At 34.0% G+C, this 17,612-nt stretch overlaps 1 protein-coding gene across 1 annotated transcript; it reads left to right on the forward strand.

The window, feature by feature from the left end:
- The first annotated feature begins 12,985 nt into the window (after positions 1-12,985).
- LOC115991146 (cysteine-rich receptor-like protein kinase 10) lies at positions 12,986-15,929 on the forward strand. Its single transcript, XM_031114888.1, has 7 exons — positions 12,986-13,754; positions 13,893-14,057; positions 14,335-14,456; positions 14,749-14,959; positions 15,077-15,314; positions 15,399-15,549; positions 15,645-15,929. Exons 1-7 carry the CDS (start codon positions 12,986-12,988, stop codon positions 15,927-15,929), a joined length of 1,941 nt encoding a protein of 646 aa, XP_030970748.1.
- The last annotated feature ends 1,683 nt before the right edge of the window (positions 15,930-17,612 follow it).

The following is a 17,612-nucleotide window of genomic DNA, read 5'->3' on the forward strand; positions in this document are numbered from 1 at the left end:
AAGGCTTACTCATCAAAATGAAATATCAAAAATTTCAGGCATCGATCTCAAAATGAGATGTGTTGATACAAATAGATCAAATGTTATGTCAAACATGAAGCCAAATGAAAAGCTTCAAAGATATTGTACTCAAGCCTTTGTGGGAGGTCATATATGCATATTTTTATAATTGAGATGGATCACATTATCTAGTGCTAATTGTGTATGTCTTGATTGAATTGATCATTGAAGTTTCACATTAGACTATGAACTATCTCATCTTTGATATTCACACACAACACACATGTTTATGTTCAATGAATGTCATATTCATTCGTGTGATTGTACTTGATTAAATGTGTTTTCACATGCTCTATTAGTGTTGATCTATCACAAAAAGATTTTTGAGTGTTTTAGTTGTTTTTGGAAAGTCCTTTGTTTTTGCAAAAATTGTCAAAAATTTCAAAAATTGTTTTGCCCAGTTCTGGCAACTCAGTCGCAGGTAGAACCTGTTGCATGCCCCAGTCACGAGTCCCTCATAGAGATATTTCGCGACTCACCAGCGACTCATTGGTGGGTAAATGCTTCAGTCACGAAAAAGACTTAGAATATTTTTCAAAATTTGGTTTTTCATGCATTTCGCGACTCAGGTTGGTGACTTGTTAGCGAGTGGAAGGTCCAGTCATGAGGGGTACACAGAGATTTTCACGGCTCAGTTTGGGACTCTCTCGAGAGTGGAACTTCTAGTCACGAAAAACACTTAGAAAATTTTCCAAAGTTTTCTTCTTAGTGTTCTGGCGGCTGGTCCTGGCGACTTGCATGTGACTTGTCTCAGTTGCGAAAATCGCGTGTTTTGGGCAAACTTTGTCAGTTTTTTAAACCTTTTCAGTTTTCTCTTGAACATTTCTGACTGTTCATCTTCTTCCTTTTCTGAAAAACTCTCAAACTCACCGTGTCTCTCTCAAACAAACTTGCATTTTGCTTCATTTCTCTTTCAAATCTTCAAGGAAAAAGGTATGGGTTTCTATTTTCTCACTCTATTCTACATTTTTATCCGTGCATTCCACATTTTGTGAAATTTTATTTGAGTTTGTGTGTTTTGCAATGTTCATTCATGGGTTTACTCTATTGGGTTAACTAAAGGGGTTTTGTTGTCTCTAGTGATTTGATGCTTGCTTCACTTTTATCTTGAATGTGTTGCTCTGTGCATATCATTCTCATGGTAGAATGTCACAATGACAGATATTTGTGACTTTGTGATTGACCATAGTTTACAGTGAACTGAACTGTGACTGCTTATTCATCATTGCTGAACATCTGTTACTTGTTCTAGTTTACATTGCTTCAGTATTGATCATTCTCACATACTGCTGACAGGGGTCTTGTACTATGTTTAAGTGATATCTCGGTCTGTATTTCAATGAGTCTCCAATTTTTTACTATCTTGAATCTAATCAAGTTGTTGTTCATGTCTTGTCTCTGTGCACTTGGATCTTTACTGTGTGTTTGTTATTTTACAAATGTCTCGCTGATCGTCCAAAGAAAAAGAGATTGTAACTGATGTTTCATCATCCCCTGTTGCTAAACGAAATCGTCTCTCGTCTCAATTGTCTAAAGACTCAAATTGTGAGAGGTTCAAAACTCCTCTTGATTCTCAGACTCCCTCAAACATTTTTGAAGATGCTACTCTCATTGTGGAATGAGTGGTACAGTTTGACACTTTGGGGACAACTTTTATCCCTAGAATCTTTGAAGCTAAAGATTGGGCCAATCTGTTCGGAAATTTCAAAGACCCAATGGAAGAGTTGGTTAAGGAATTCTTCTCAAATGCAAGATACATTGGTGTTGAGTTAAAATGCTGGGTAAGAGGGAAAGAGTTTTCCATCAATCCAAACTACATAGCTAAGGTTCTTCGCATTACTAGGCCTGAGAATGTGGACCTCACCCCTTATAATGATCGAACTCCTAAGGTTCAAGACATTCTGCAAATTCTTGGCCCTGATCATGAAGTCTCGAGTAAAGGCACATCTATAAACACTACAAAGTTTGCTCCTGAATTGACCACACTAAAGCTGATCATGTTCTCCAATCTCTACCCATTGTCCAATACTACTTTCATCAATCTTGGAAGAGCTCAATTCCAATGTGATCTTATTACTAGGGCCCCAATTGATATTTGTGCCCATATCTTCCAAACCATTGGGAAGACCGCGGCTTGAACAGCAACACGAGCATGTATTCCATTTTGTAGTCTCATCATGAAGATCATACTCCTTAAAGGTGTCAATCCCCCATTAGATGGAAAAATAATCAATCGTCCTCAACCAATATCCATGGTAACTCTTCAAGCTAGCAAAAGTCACTCCTCTCAGAAACCAAAGAGTGAACACATGTCTCCTGCTACAACATCTGCTCATGGGTCAGATACACTAGTGCATACCACGACTATCTCTCCTATCACCCCTGCATTACAGCCAACTAGCAATCAGCCAGACCAGTCTGGTCCTCAAACTGACAGGTTGGGTCTTTTGTTTGAAAATCTTTAAATGCGCATTGCCAGAATTGAAAGACTTATCTACTCCACCAACAATCAAGTTCAATTGTGTCTCACGACCGTAAAGAATCAGCTAGATGCTATTTAGCAAAAGTTGGAGGACAGCCTTTAGCTATTCGTGCCAAAAAGGGGGAGTGCCTATTGAAAGGGGGAGAGCAACACAAAGGGAAGTGTGCATAAGAAAGGGGGAGATGTGTGTGCTCAAGAGGAGAAAGCTGTCTTATACACTCACACATACCTTTGGACATATTGCCTTACTTTAGCTAGCCTAGTTCATCAGTTATTTACTTATAGTATTCTATTGTCTTTATAAAATCTTGGTTTTGTCTGGCTGTGTTTCTTAGGTTAATGTTTTGGTTCAAAAACTCATGGATCTGTTTGAAAACACTTTTGTTACTTTGATTTGTTAATACTTAAAGTTGTTATTCAGTATTTTATGGAACTTGTTTATGGTAATTTGTGCTCATGTTGCTTCTGTAAGCTTTTAGGTTTTGTTTCCATGAACTTGTAGACTTTTATGGTCTGTACCTTGCTTGCAGCCTTTATGTTCTGTTGCCAATATTTCTAGCTAAATGTTATGCATTTTCTTTAAGTATTCTCACTCTTGTGCCCTTGTAGGATTTTGTTCCTAGATGCATATACTTTTAGTATTGTACATTGGTTGAGTGTTAGGCATGCAAGTGATTTGCATTGAGCTTATTAACTTGTATGTCCGGATGTTCATTCCAAGTGTGAATGAGCATTGTGGTCACTATTTTTTAGTGATTGCCTGTTTGGTCAAGCCATGGATTATTTGTCATTCCTTTTTGCTTGATCGCATTGTGCTTGCCTCATATGTCTTACAAGTTTTCTGCATACAATGATCAAATTGTGTTGTTGTGTTTCAGGAGTTACTTATTCATATGATTCAAGAGCTTATCAGATTCTAGAGTTAGGTGTGAGTGAGTTTTGTTCAACTGTTTCCAACTCACATATTAAGTCTAGAGTTTATTTTAGGATTTTGTCATGGAATAGCCAAAGGGGGTGATTGTAAGGTTGAATTTTATCAACCATCTTGTTGGCTTTATTCCATGCCAAATTTGCTTGTATTTTAACAATTAGTAACCCTGTATTTAGGTGGGAATCATGTAAGGGTAGTGTGTGAGAAAGTGTGAAGAAATGTTCAAGATTGTGCAAAGAAGCAGGGGCTCGTGACTGGATTTCGCTGGTGGCTCGCGACTTGCAAGTCGCCAAAAAGGTGCACACATGTCGAGCATGCCAGAAGCTGAAGAGTCACGCTAGTTGTTGCACTACAGGACAAAAGTCCCAAGCTGGCCAGGCCGTTAGCTCGCAGTTTGAACTCGCGACTCAACCCAGTCGCGAGGTCAAGTCGCCAGAACACCATGTTTGAGAAAAACTGACTTTTCACATTCCTTCTCACCCTACTATATATATACCCTTATACCCACGATATTAAGAGAGTTTTCAGAGAGAATTTTGAGAGAGAAACCCTAGAGAAAAACAATAATGATTCATCCACAATCTTCATATAGAGATTCTTCAAATTCCTCTACTCTCTTCCTCTCCATTGTCAAATCCTTGAGAGGTACATTACCAAAACCTTTTCTCACCATACCTATATCTGTGAGGAGGCCATTTGGTATTTGGGAAGCAGTTAAGAAGGGACCAATTTCATATTGATAGATGCTATGGTCAAGTAGCGGAATCCAGCAAGCTAAAGAGGAAATAGGTTCGGCGTAATCTCGTTGGAGTAGGAGCTTGGAGGGCTTAGGTACATTGGGTAGATGAGGCTTGGAGGGTCTTCTGCTGTTCATGTATCCCAACTACATTCTTTAGTGGATTGTTTACCGTTTGGAGGGTGGTGGAGAGGTTTTACGCTGAGGACTTCGATTTCCTCTTCGATAACACATCGAGTGTTGTCCTTGTGTTTGCATCTCTCTTCCCTTAATCTTTTCCATTTAATTTCTGCTGTGGATGTGAATTTAATTGGTTTAGATTCTTTATCAATTCTGTATTAAGCTTACGTTCATTTTTCGCACATTAATTGTTTGATATTAAGCTTGAATTGGTAATTTGTAAATTGAGGGTCTAAACGTTCAAGGTGTTTTATACACTTATTGAACTTTCAGTCTCCCACTAGTGCTAAAGGCAGATTCTGAGGTAACAGTTGTGACAGGAATGACCAAAATATCTCTTACAATCCTTTGTAAAGTAGGATACTTGAGATCATTTCTTTTCCACCATGCCAAATTATCAAAATCTTCATTCCTCTTCAACACTCTCTCATCAATGAAATGATCAAATTCCATTCTAGCACTCCTATGTTTCTTTGAACTACTTGAACTATTGTTCACAAACAAATCAAAAGATGACATTGCCCCACTCAACCTAAACTTCATTTGCACCACAAAATTTGAAGTATTTGTAGGAATATGAGAACTTCCTTCATTATCTATAGGGGACTCATCTACATCTTCATACTCATCAAGCAAATCATAACAATGATTCTTAATTTTTTCAATCTCCAAATCAGAATTATCACCATAAATGTTAGGATAATAAAACTCCAATAACTTCATCTTATATCTTGGATCTAAGATAGTAGCAATAGTCATAACAACATTAACATTAGCCCAATAAGAATTAAATTTAACAAGCATGCTTTCTGCGATCGTACTTATCATCTCATTCGAAGACAATTCCATTCATTCAATGCAATTTTCAACTCACACGCCAAAGTAAAATACATATTAGTTGTGGAGTACTTACGACCAGAGAAAAACTGAGTCACACTATGAAACAAGTCCAACCTCCCATAAATATCTTTGGCTACCTCCCAATCATAATCATGTGGCAAACAAGTATGAGATACTTCACGTTTAGCCAAATGAGAGAAAATATCTTTATAAATCAATGCAGTAGAAAACATTAAGTAAGTTGAATTCCAACGTGTTTTACAATCTAAGACCAACTCTTTGGTGCATTGAACATGCAATTGACGTGCATTTTCATCAAATTTCTGCCTCCTTTTTGGTGATCCAGTCCAATAAATTATACTATCACAAATCCTTTCAATACTGTCACCTAAGAGACAACCCATCTTGAACAATCAAATTCAAAATATGTGCAACACACCTCATATGCAACATAGACCTACCTAACATAGGAGAACTAGTATCAAGCTTGTTCAAGAGAAGTCTTATCATGGCATCATTAGTACTACAATTATCAACAGTTATTGTGGACAACTTCCTATCAATGTTCCACTCTAAAAAACAATCAACAAGGACTTCAGTAAGGACATATTTCGTGTGTGGAGAAGGAATATAAACAAACCTAGAAAAATAATATGAATATTTATAACATAACTCAATAAACATTCAATTTAACATAAAGTCTAAATATTTAATTTAACATAACTCAATAAAGATTCTAAACATAAAGTCTTTAACATTCAATTTAACCCAATATCATAAACTCAATTCATATGGTTTAATGGATTTAACATTTATAGATCAAAAAATTACCTTAAAACCCGGCTTTACAACATCCAAGTATGATCGATAAAATGAGCGGTAATGACCATAAACCCTCTGTTTTTGTTACTCGAAGTCCACATATCAGTTGTAATTGCCATCCTACTTCCATTCTTGTCTGTCGTCTTCAAAGCTTTCTTCCTCTCATTATCATAAATTTTAAGAATATCACTCTTCAAAGTGTTTCTTGAGATAAGTTTTAAAAAAAGGTTGAAAAAAACCCACAAATTCTCTAAACCCAATGTGGTCAACCATTGAAAGGGGGTATTCATGTAAGATGACCATACGAGCAAGATTATTCCTCACTTTTACTTGATCAAATTGGTAAGCATTTAAACTCATTGTTTCATCTATCTTATTTTGTTGTTTAATTAAGACTTGTTGTATATCTCTTATATCTTTAAACTTAAACCATGGACATCTTGCTAAATGATTACTGAAATGGGTTGTACCTTGGCTAGAATCACCCAAGTAAAGCTTGCCACAATGATGGCATCAGGCTTTAAATTTTCCATCAACCTTCTTTCTTGTAAAATGCTCCCAAACATCTAAGGTAGTCTTTCTTTTTCTACTTGTATCTAAGTCCTCATTTGTAGGCTGTTGCTCTCCCTCTTCCTCTGTCCCTTCTTGTTCCTTTACCTCTAAGTCTTCTCCCACTAAGTCCACCGTCAGGGATTTCAGACTCCTAATTGGTTCAGAAGTTTGGGAGTTAGAATCAAAACAAATATTCACAAATTCATTATTACACATACTCATTGATTAATGGGCACAAATTCATAATTACATAGATTCACAAATTCTATCAACCCAATCATAATTAAACATGATTAAAAACTTACTCATTGTTTAATGGGCATAAAGGTGATGGTGATCCTGAGGGTGAGCTACCAGGCGACAATGGTGAGGGTGATCATGAAAATGGTGAAGGAGATCGCATAGCTGGCAAGGGAAAACATTCGATTCTCAAGGGAGAGCCGCTTGACAAGGGAGAGGCAAATTTGTTTGAGTCTCCCATCTCCATTTTAGGCTCTGCATTCCCAACAAACAAAAAAAAAAAAAAAAAAAAACAATAAACAATTTCTTCCATTAGCACAAAATGGTTGAATTTTTAGTTTTTCAATTTAACGAAATATCCTGGTTAAATCAATGCAGCAATAAGGATCTAAGCACACACATTTATTTATAAGAAGACTCAAGATAGGATAGTAATTTGAAGATATTTAATCAAGAAGAGCCAGTCCAATACAAATAGAAACTTATTACCCTTATTATATCTGTTTATAAACCATTGAAAACAAAAACTTCCTCCCACGGGTTGCTCCTAGATTTTCACTTTATGGATGGGTCCAAGCATGATAAAGAGAAAAGTTCAGTTTTTTTTTTTTTTTTTAAATTGTTATTATTTTGAGAGAAGTAACAAGTTGAACTTTTAGGAAATGAGAAAAGTGGTCAATTGTTCCAAAAACCTTAACAAACATAGACATAACAAATTAATTTTAATTGTTTACATGCCATTAGAAAGAAGAAGAGCTCAACTATTTCCAAAAAATTAAGTTACAATGAACATAAACTAAAAATACATGTCTCAACATTATTATTGCAATTAACCTCCACACCCCTTTTTAAAAAAGAAACACTCTGCATATGGTTTCTCTTGTGGAACCATTATTTAACAAAACATAAAAAAACAATACCAAAATAGTCCTCACACACACACAAACTCAAATTCACAAAAGAACAAAATCCAATCAAACACTCAACAAATTCAAGTATGTAACAAAAACGAACTACTCTCCAAATATGGTTGCTGCCTTGTCACAGTTGCAACAAAATCATCAAGAAACCAAATTACATTTGCGATTTTAGATAGTAACCTTATTTGAGCACATCAAAAAAAGAAAAAAAAAAACATTTTATGAAATACTTAATAAAACTATGGGCTTTTGTTGGTTTTTGGATTTACAAGGGAATGTGATTATGAAATAATTAAGAAAAAAAATTTGAAGAGAATTGGAGAATAGACTGGCGGTGACATTTGAGGATGACGATGAGACCTTGAACCGGTGGTGCAAAGAGCTTGGACCGGCGATGAGAGGCAGTGAGCTTGGACGGCGGTGCTTGAAAGTGAGTGAGATGGAGGTCATGTGACTGTGTGAGCTATGAGATTGAGAGTGAGTGACAGAGTGAGGCGGCTGTGGCTATACTGTGAGTGTGCTTGTGTGAGGCGTGAGCTGAAATGATATGTGGGTGGGCTAGGGTTTATAACTATTTATATATATATATATATATATATATATATATAAGGGGTTATTAATAATTTTAGAATAATAGGGTCGAGTCTGGGTCCGGGTTGCGAGCCGAGTTTTTGATAAAACACGAACCTGCTTCTGTTTTTTTTTTTTTTTTTTTTTTTTATTACCCATACCCGACTCTATTCTTTTTCAGGCCGGGTAAAACTTGGCCCATTAGGGTCGGGTCGGGCCGGGTACCTGCAGGTCAAGCAGCAATTGCCATCCCTAATCTCTGTCTAAAACATAGAAGAAAAAACTAGATCTTTACACCTTTTAAGCTAAAGAAAAGATGAAGAAAAAAAACAAAACAGAGGTTATGTGAGAGGAAAAAAATAAAATTAAAAAAAAAAAAGAAGAAGAAGAAAGGAAGAACAAGATGAATAGAGTGCAAATACAGTAAGAGCATTTGCACCAACTCCTATTTTAGTATAAGAACCGACTTTTTCTATTATACATAATCACTTTTCAAAAACATTCATATCATATTATCTATTTTACACTACATTTCATTATAATATCATTTTTTATCAATTTTTTTTTTTTACTCTCCCAAATCATCGCTCTGTCTATGACTAAAGAAAATATTCTAAAATACATATTTGTATATGTATAGTAACCATAGATATTTACATAGCTATTGTATCTAGAATCCTATTTTGCACAATTTTGCATAAGTTGATGTAAGTATTTTTTGAGATTAGTTGAGAAAATTGTAGGGCTAATGCTATTTTAGATAGACTAATATGAATAATCTAAGACATGAGGAAGAATAATGAAGGTTTAGCCGATTAGGTGAAAACTTTGTGAGATTACAAAAGCAAATAAATTGGGTAGGTGAGAAAGAAAGTCAGTAGGGTTGGACAATGTGAAAAGTGAACATTTCAAGAAGGTTCCTTGTACCACCATGCACTTTTGGTGTGATGGTCACTCCATTAGTAAAAGTACTTGTAGGGTGTGGGGACAAGGACGAAGGTTCAAGTCTCTAAGTGGGAGCTTCAAGTCTTTAGGTAGAAGTTTCACAAATATATACACTTAGATTAGGTTAGAGTAGAATTTCTATCTTGTATCCAAAAAAAAAAAAAAAAAAGTTATTCGTTTCAATTACTCAGTATGTTCGTTTTATTTACAAAAATTCCATAAATGATTTTAAAAAAATAATAATTTTCCCACATTGTTTTATTTTTTAAATTTATGAAGAATTATGCTCATTTTATTTAAGATTGAAAAAAAAAATTAATTAAATTCATTGTTTTATATATAATAGGGTCCTTGAATATTCCCTTCCAACTGAAATGGAGTCCGAAATGATATTCAGAACTTTGCCGGCTTAAGTAAGGCCCTCAAAGTGTAAGAAAGTCCCAAGTATAGATTGATAAAAAAAAATTAAAATAAAGATAAACATCCCAAATATTAGTTGATACATTCTGTCAAAAAGAAATCCCAAAATATTTATCTAAAGAAACAAGAGAAAAAATTTTGGGCTATTAATTATCTTTTAGAGTATAATTAAACCCCAAAACTTACCTAATGCATGTAAATCTCCATCTAAAAGGTGTGCAATTTGTCTACAACTCTTTTAATAGTAGGAGTTATTACTCTATAAATGTGCCACATAATATATACCAAAGATGTTTGACTTTTGGTTAACTATATAATATTGTACCATATAAGTTTTTGGAGGAAATTACACTTTATCACCCTAAATTATTCCCTCAATTACACTTTACACCATAAACTTTTAGAATGCACACTAAATTATGATCCTTGTTATACCTTACACCTCGACATCAAGCTTGCCGTTAACTTTAATGGAAAAATATGGCACAATGTGAAAAGATCTAATTGCCCATCTTCCTAATCCCTTAATAACAAATGAGAAACTACACTTTACCATTATAAATTATGCTCCTATGTACACTTTGCACCCTAAACTTTAAATTTCTATCCATGTTAAATACAAACTTAACGTCAGAGTGCAAAATGTAACAAGAGTCATAATTTAAGATGCAAAACGTGTATTCAAATAGTTTAGGGTGCTAATTGTAAAATGATGTATAGTTTAAGGTGGTAAAATATAATTTTCCGAAGTTTTTGAGGTCTCCAAATGTTTACATTTCATTATTTTAATAAATATTTTTAATTAAATTTAAATTCTATTCCATATTTAAGCTCTCCGTTAAAATCTTGATTTCTTTAAATGATAGCATATATACTTTTAAATATAAACACATTTATAATAAACTAGCTGATATTCCGTGTGACGTGCATTGCATTTTCAAAAAACTTATAAGAAATTTTCCTATAACCCATCGGGTTCATCATTATTATTATTGTTTGTCATAACTAATCTACAAATTTTGCTAGTAAAAATAAATTCAAACTAAACCCTAGTCCCTACACATTTTTTTGATTCCAAAGTTGTTATGTAGTGGTTTGTCATGAATTGTAAGAAGGGAAAGTAGACATATATATTTTACAATGTTTAAGAAATCATGGACCTTAACATTGAAGAAAAAAATGTGCCACTATCCATGGCAATGTTTAATAAAAAAAATAACCCCAATAAATCTTTCAAATCTTCATCATATATACGTAGAACATTTTATAAATTACATAGCAAACTGCCAAGTACATGCCTAAGAGCTATAAATTATTATAATAACAGCTTAATAGAGAGCATATAAACAAAATATGGTACTGCTTCATTAATAATTATAAAATTAACTCCAAAGAGAAATGGCTATATAAAGACTTAGATTTAAGCAGCAAATTACATGATAGGAGGTTATGTAATCTATAATATCTTTTTTCCGCTTAGTGAAATAGCTTACTAATATATTATTTAAAAAAAATTAAAAAAAACCAATGAGCATTCAGAGAAGGCGACAACTGAGGCGTGAAGAAGATGAACCATGAGGTTGAAAAGGTGTAATTGACATGTTGAATCTAAAGGGCGGCATCCTTCTTGGTTTGGATAATTTTATGTGTATTTAAGATGAGATGACATGAAAGAATATGACTAGGTATATATAAAGGATGAGAGGTGTCATAGGATAAAACCCAAACTTTTTTTTTTGAGAAGAAGATAAAACCCAAACTGTTTGTTTAATCTTGTGAGGAAAGTGAGGAAAAGTCTTAAAACAATGAACCAAAGAAAACAAAGAGTCATTATCTTTTAATTGGTGAGTCTTAAAACAATGAATCAAAGGAAAGGAAACAAAGAGTCATCATGGCAGAATCTCATGCTCTCCCACGTGAGATCTCTGTTTATATATATATATATATATTGATTGATGTGTAATGATAAAATATACATTTTTCATATACAAACACAATCATAATAAATAAATATTAATAACTACCATAATTATTAAATTTTATATTTAATAAAATTACATCATGTTACTTTCCGTTCATTGAACGGGTTATAGATTAATATTTTAAATTTTGGAGTCAAGTGGTTGTTGAATGTTGGAACCATATATCTGATGGGAAAATTTCTCATGCGCCAAATGCATAAGACCACTCTCTTACTAACAGGTGGGTCACACACGTGTGAGGCCACTTTTCAGTGAGAGATTGGTCTCTTGCATGTGAGGCTCACCTATTAATAAGAGAGTGGTCTCATGTGCTTGGCACATGAGATATCAGCTCATATTTGACATGGAGGCTTTGGCCCCACAAATATTTTACATTTTTTTTTTTTAAAGTAAATACAAAAAAGTTTATTGTAGATAAAATTTAGAGATGACCCAGCCCCTCGCCCCCCGCCCCTGTCCATGTCCATTTCAAGTCCCAAAATGCTTTCCCAAGCACGCTAGCCACTAGCCAATCAACACTTCAATTTTATTTTTTATTTTATGTGTTTCACTAGTATCTTTTCAAAAGTTTCATTCAACTTTACATGTGTTTTACTTTACTTTACTCAATTTACTCATCTCCCGGTAGGTAAGGGGTATCTTGTGAGATCATTGTATCACACGGGACCTACATATAAATGAGACAATAGTTTCATGAGATTGACAGATACAAAATTTCTTCTCATCTTAGTGCAATTTCTCTCACAGGTCAGTGACTTCCGTCTCTTTATTGATCTCATGGTCGCATTCTCATTCAACTACTTTCTTTTTCTTAACAAAAATAGCTTTAAAATCTTTAAAGGTACACAAATTTTCTTCTCATTTTTCTTTTATATTTCAATTCAATTTCTATCTATTTATCTTGTGGTTTATAAATTTCTCCTTTTTTTTTTTTTTTCGTTTTTTTCTTTTTTTAATTTCAGGTTCCACCCCTGCCAATGCTAATACCATATTTGATGGTAGTCCTTTTTCAGATCTCAGGTTCCCCTCTCCACTACTTACCTATCAAAATAAATAAATAAAAATCAATTTTATTATTAATGAATCACAAATCGTGGAAAAAAGAAGTCTCGTTTTGACTGATTTTAATTTTTCAAACCCATATCATTTTTGAAAAGTTCAACGGTAGGTGGCTTGGCTTTCTTCATTGAATCTCAGTATTATTGACACCTGAGACACCAGAGAGTCAGAGACTCCTTAGTCTGAGCGCAGTACGAGCACAAGACTATTCATATATATATGGAAATCCCTTCTTTCAGTGTCTCCATGCACCTAGTGCTCCTTTCCATATTCACCTCTCTAAGCCTTACGAGTGAAGCAGCCGAATACCGCTACCACTTCTGTTCAAACCAAACCACCTTCTCCCCTAATAGCACCTACCAGTCTAACCTCAACAACCTCCTCTCTTTCCTCTCCACAAATTCCACTCGCGAAACCGGTTTCTACAACACCACCGTTGGACAAACTCAAACACCGGAGAACACAGTTTACGGCCTCTTCCTCTGCCGCGGTGACCTCGCCACCATTGAGTGCCAAGACTGCGTCTCAACATCGACCAAAGAGATTGTTCAGCTGTACTGCCCTGAAGAAAAAGAGGCCGTGATATGGTATGATGAATGCATGTTACGCTACTCAAATCGATCATTCTTCTCCATTATGGAAGACAAGCCTAGTAAGATTCTGTGGAACTTGTTGGATATAACAGAGCCGAGTCGATTCATTCAGCTTGCAGCAAAAACATTGAGTGACTTGGTGCCGTTGGCGGCAGCAAATGCTTCGTCCGGTGCTAAAAGATTTGGTACCAAAGAAACCAAATTTACTGACTCGCAAACGCTATACAACCTTGTACAGTGCCTCCCTGACCTATCCAGCTTTGATTGCAATAGGTGTCTTCGGGAAGCCATAACAAACTTGTCCACAACTTTTGGTGGAAAGAGAGGGGGTCGTGTTCTGAATCCTAGTTGTAACGTTAGGTATGAAGTTTTCGCGTTTTACCAGGTACAAGCTGTTCCCGCACCAGGGCCTGGACCAAAAGGTACATATCCTATATCAAGATGATCCATTTTACAGTTCAAATTAAATATTATTGATTCAAGTTTCACCCTCGATCATCTGTATTGATGAAGCTTGATTACTTTACTTCACTAACATGTTATTGTTTTTGCGGGTAAAGGCAAAATCTCAACGGTAATAGCTATCGTTATTGGTGTTACAATTGCTGCCTCTGTGGTGCTAGTCACTCTGCTTTATTGTTTCCGAAGGAGGAAAGCAAGAAAGAAATCTGATGCTATAAACGAATTGAATTCTGAGAAATCTGACAGCATCCTAAATTATCATGGTACGCAAGTGGTTTTATGTTCACATCCTATGTCACACACTACTCATTTTCAAAAGTACACGAGAAGGAATCATTTCATTAAGATTGTGTTTTAAGCCGCACGTGAAAAACAATATAAATTCCTTACTATTTTAAAAGTTAAATTTCTAGGATGGTTGGTAATTTGTCAAAAATAATAAAGATTATATTGATTATGTACAACTCTAACCTCAACATATCTGAAATCAGTGTTCTTTGTAGTGTAATCTCTTACATCTATTTATTTTTGGATGTTTAGCTACAAGAGAAATAACAAGTGTAGAATCCTTGCAATTTGATTTTGGGACAATTGAAGCCGCCACAAACAAATTCTCAGATGACAACAAGATTGGTGAAGGTGGATTTGGTAAAGTTTACAAGGTATATATAATCAATATAATCTTTGTCATTTCTGAAATAAAGAATAAATATAAGGTGGAAAATTAACCTTTCGAATAGAAATACCACAACATAGAGAAACGTTGAAAACACTAAAAAGGAAAGATTACAATAAAGACTACGGCAAATAAGTCGTACCTAAAGTCACATGAATCTAGTGAGATAATGTAATTTTTGTCATGTACGCAAAAGTCTTCAAATGGTAATCTAATACAATCCACACCAATTAACAATTTGGACCTGAATTTGTCTGTTTGGGGGTTATTTCATTCAGGGTGTGCTACCTGAAGGGAAGGAAATAGCAGTCAAAAGGTTCTCAATGAAGTCATTACAAGGGTTAGAGGAATTCAAAAATGAGGTCGTACTTATTGCAAAACTTCAACACAAAAATCTTGTGAGGCTACTGGGATATGGCATAGAGGGAGACGAAAAGCTGCTTGTATACGAGTTCATGCCTAACAAAAGCCTTGATAATTTTATTTTTGGTTTGTTTCTTCCTACATTTTTTTTTATAAGTCTGATAGTATTTTGGATTTCTTGTAGACTTCTACAATTCACATTTATTCATGATGTCATAACTTAACATTAATATTGAATTTCAGATTCAAAAAGGCGCTTGCAACTTGATTGGAAGACTTACTATAATATTATTTGCGGGATTGCCAGAGGACTTCTATATCTTCATGAGGACTCCAGACTTAAAATCATTCATAGGGACTTGAAGCCTAGCAATGTGTTGTTGGACCATGACATGGTTGCAAAAATATCAGATTTTGGAATGGCGAGGATCTTTTCTGAAAACCAAAATATAGCTAACACCAAAAGAGTTGTAGGAACATAGTAAGTCACTCTTCTTTTATTTCTCTTCTTCTTGATTTTTTAATAATAAAATAAATAATAATAATTATGTTGGTATTCAAAAAGTGGATACATGGCTCCAGAATATGCAATGGAAGGAGCATTCTCTGTGAAGTCTGATGTGTTTAGCTTTGGTGTAATCTTGCTTGAGATTATTAGCGGGAAACGGAGTAGTGGCTTCTACCTTACAGAACATTCTCAGACACTCCTTGCATATGTATGTTAACTTTTTCTCCTTGAATTAGAATTAGAAAAAATGGAAATGGGATAGCATATATGAAGTATAACTCCATTTGCAATCTAAATTGATAGGCATGGAGATTGTGGTGTGAAGATAAAGTATTAGAGTTTGTGGACAACTTCATGATGGAATCATGTTCGACATCAGAAATTGTAAAGTGCATACATATTGGACTTTTGTGTGTTGAGGAAAACCCACAAGATAGACCCACCATGTCGACTGTGGTAGTTATGCTGGGAAGTGAATTAGTAGCCCTTCCTGAACCGAAACACCCTGCATTTTCGGTGGCTAAATTCATGCCAATGGATGAAATCTCTGTAAATGATCTCAGTTTCTCTACTATTGTGCCACAATGAACGCGTACAACGGTACAAGATTGCAATTGGGTCTTACATGATGGAGAACTTAATATTGTAACCTAAATTTCTATAAAATAGGAATAGGATAAGTATTGGGAAGGCTAGGCCCTACAAAGTTATTAAATAATTTTGTAAGTTCACCACATTTGCAAGGGAGAAAGTTTTACAGCAAATAACATTGTATGTTGTATAAAAATGATTTTCAATTTTCATTTAGAAAAAGGAAAATTCAATTGTATTTAAAAAAAAAAAAAAAATTCTTTTTTGGGGTGAGTTTTCTTTTGTAGCTAAATGCAACATGACATTTATTATAATAATAATTATTTTATCAAAACGTTGTAATCCTAATCCCACCACCCCGACAATAAGAAACAATCTTCGATGCCAAAAATAGTTAAGAACTCTATACTTATTATTAATGCCCTGTTCATCTCTTTGTGGGCTTGGACATTTTGGCCCAGTATATCTTCTTGTCATTACTCATGGATGGGCCTGCTGGATGACTTGGACAGACCAGAATTTGGATTCAATCAATAATACTCAAGTGTATTTACCCACAAGAAAAAATAGATCTAAAAGGAACAATTTAAAAAACAAAACAAAACAAAAATCATGATTCATGAATGCTATTTTCTTTCAGTTCTATATGGCAATCACATTTTGGATTATTGAATTATTTATGAGGAGAGGATAATCAAGAAAATAAACCAATTGCTTAAGTGAAATTGACAAATATTTAATTATTTTCACTCATTTAAGCGTATTTCAAAATCAATTGTTTCTTACCTAAATCAATTAAAAATAATCATAAAAAATCATTTTACATAACTAATAAGTGCATCACCTACAAATATTATCACATAAAAACAAATGTATTTACACTAATAATATTGAGTCTAATTACATAAGACAAATTTAGACTACTACAATGTTTGTTCCACACACACATATATTATGTTAATAAAAAGATTTACTAAATATAAATTGTTCAGATTAATATAATAAAAAAAATGAACATATCACTTTAGTGAATTCAAAAAAATATTTAATTATTTCAACTACTTTAAGCTTTCCATTATTTTTAATATTTTTTATTGGATGTATTTACCTTTTTTATACCTGTCCGATGATTTTGTTTTAATGAGGAAGAATTTCATATTTTTATTTTTATATAAACTTTATGAAAATAACCATATAAATTCATTTTTTATAAATAATTTGTGCACCATCTATCTATAATTAATATATAAAAATCAATGCACTTAACTTATTAATTAATACATTAATATAAATAATTTTTTTATGAGATAGAAGCTTAAATGAAAAGAATTCTTTACTCCTTAAATATACCCTACTGGACTGAACCTTAGACTAGCTAAGAGATTCATATGAGCACATAGCATGCTTGGGCTTTGACCTTTGGACTCGCACATGCAAGTTGTTAACCAAAACAAAGGCCTTCATATTGGTCTCCTACCCAACAATTAAGAGACGCTTTCGGCCCAAAAACGAACTCTACGAATTTTAATATCTATTATGGAAAGCAATTTCAACGCTAAAATTTTGCTACAAATTTGGTTATAGCCTTAAGACTATAACTTTATTTGATATATTTTTATTAGATGTAAATTTGGATAAATTTATCATTGAATTACATTTTCTTCATTATATCCTTCATAT

Source organism: Quercus lobata, chromosome 5 (genome assembly GCF_001633185.2).
Source record: "Quercus lobata isolate SW786 chromosome 5, ValleyOak3.0 Primary Assembly, whole genome shotgun sequence".
Classification (NCBI taxonomy): domain Eukaryota; kingdom Viridiplantae; phylum Streptophyta; class Magnoliopsida; order Fagales; family Fagaceae; genus Quercus; species Quercus lobata.

Excerpts from the sequence above, each read along its gene's own strand:
- LOC115991146 (XM_031114888.1), top strand. The coding sequence starts at position 12,986 with ATGCACCTAGTGCTCCTTTCCATATTCACCTCTCTAAGCCTTACGAGT. Across the intron at positions 14,457-14,748 it reads GATTTGGTAAAGTTTACAAG|GGTGTGCTACCTGAAGGGAA; the intron begins GTATATATAATC and ends TATTTCATTCAG. Across the intron at positions 15,550-15,644 it reads CTCAGACACTCCTTGCATAT|GCATGGAGATTGTGGTGTGA; the intron begins GTATGTTAACTT and ends CTAAATTGATAG.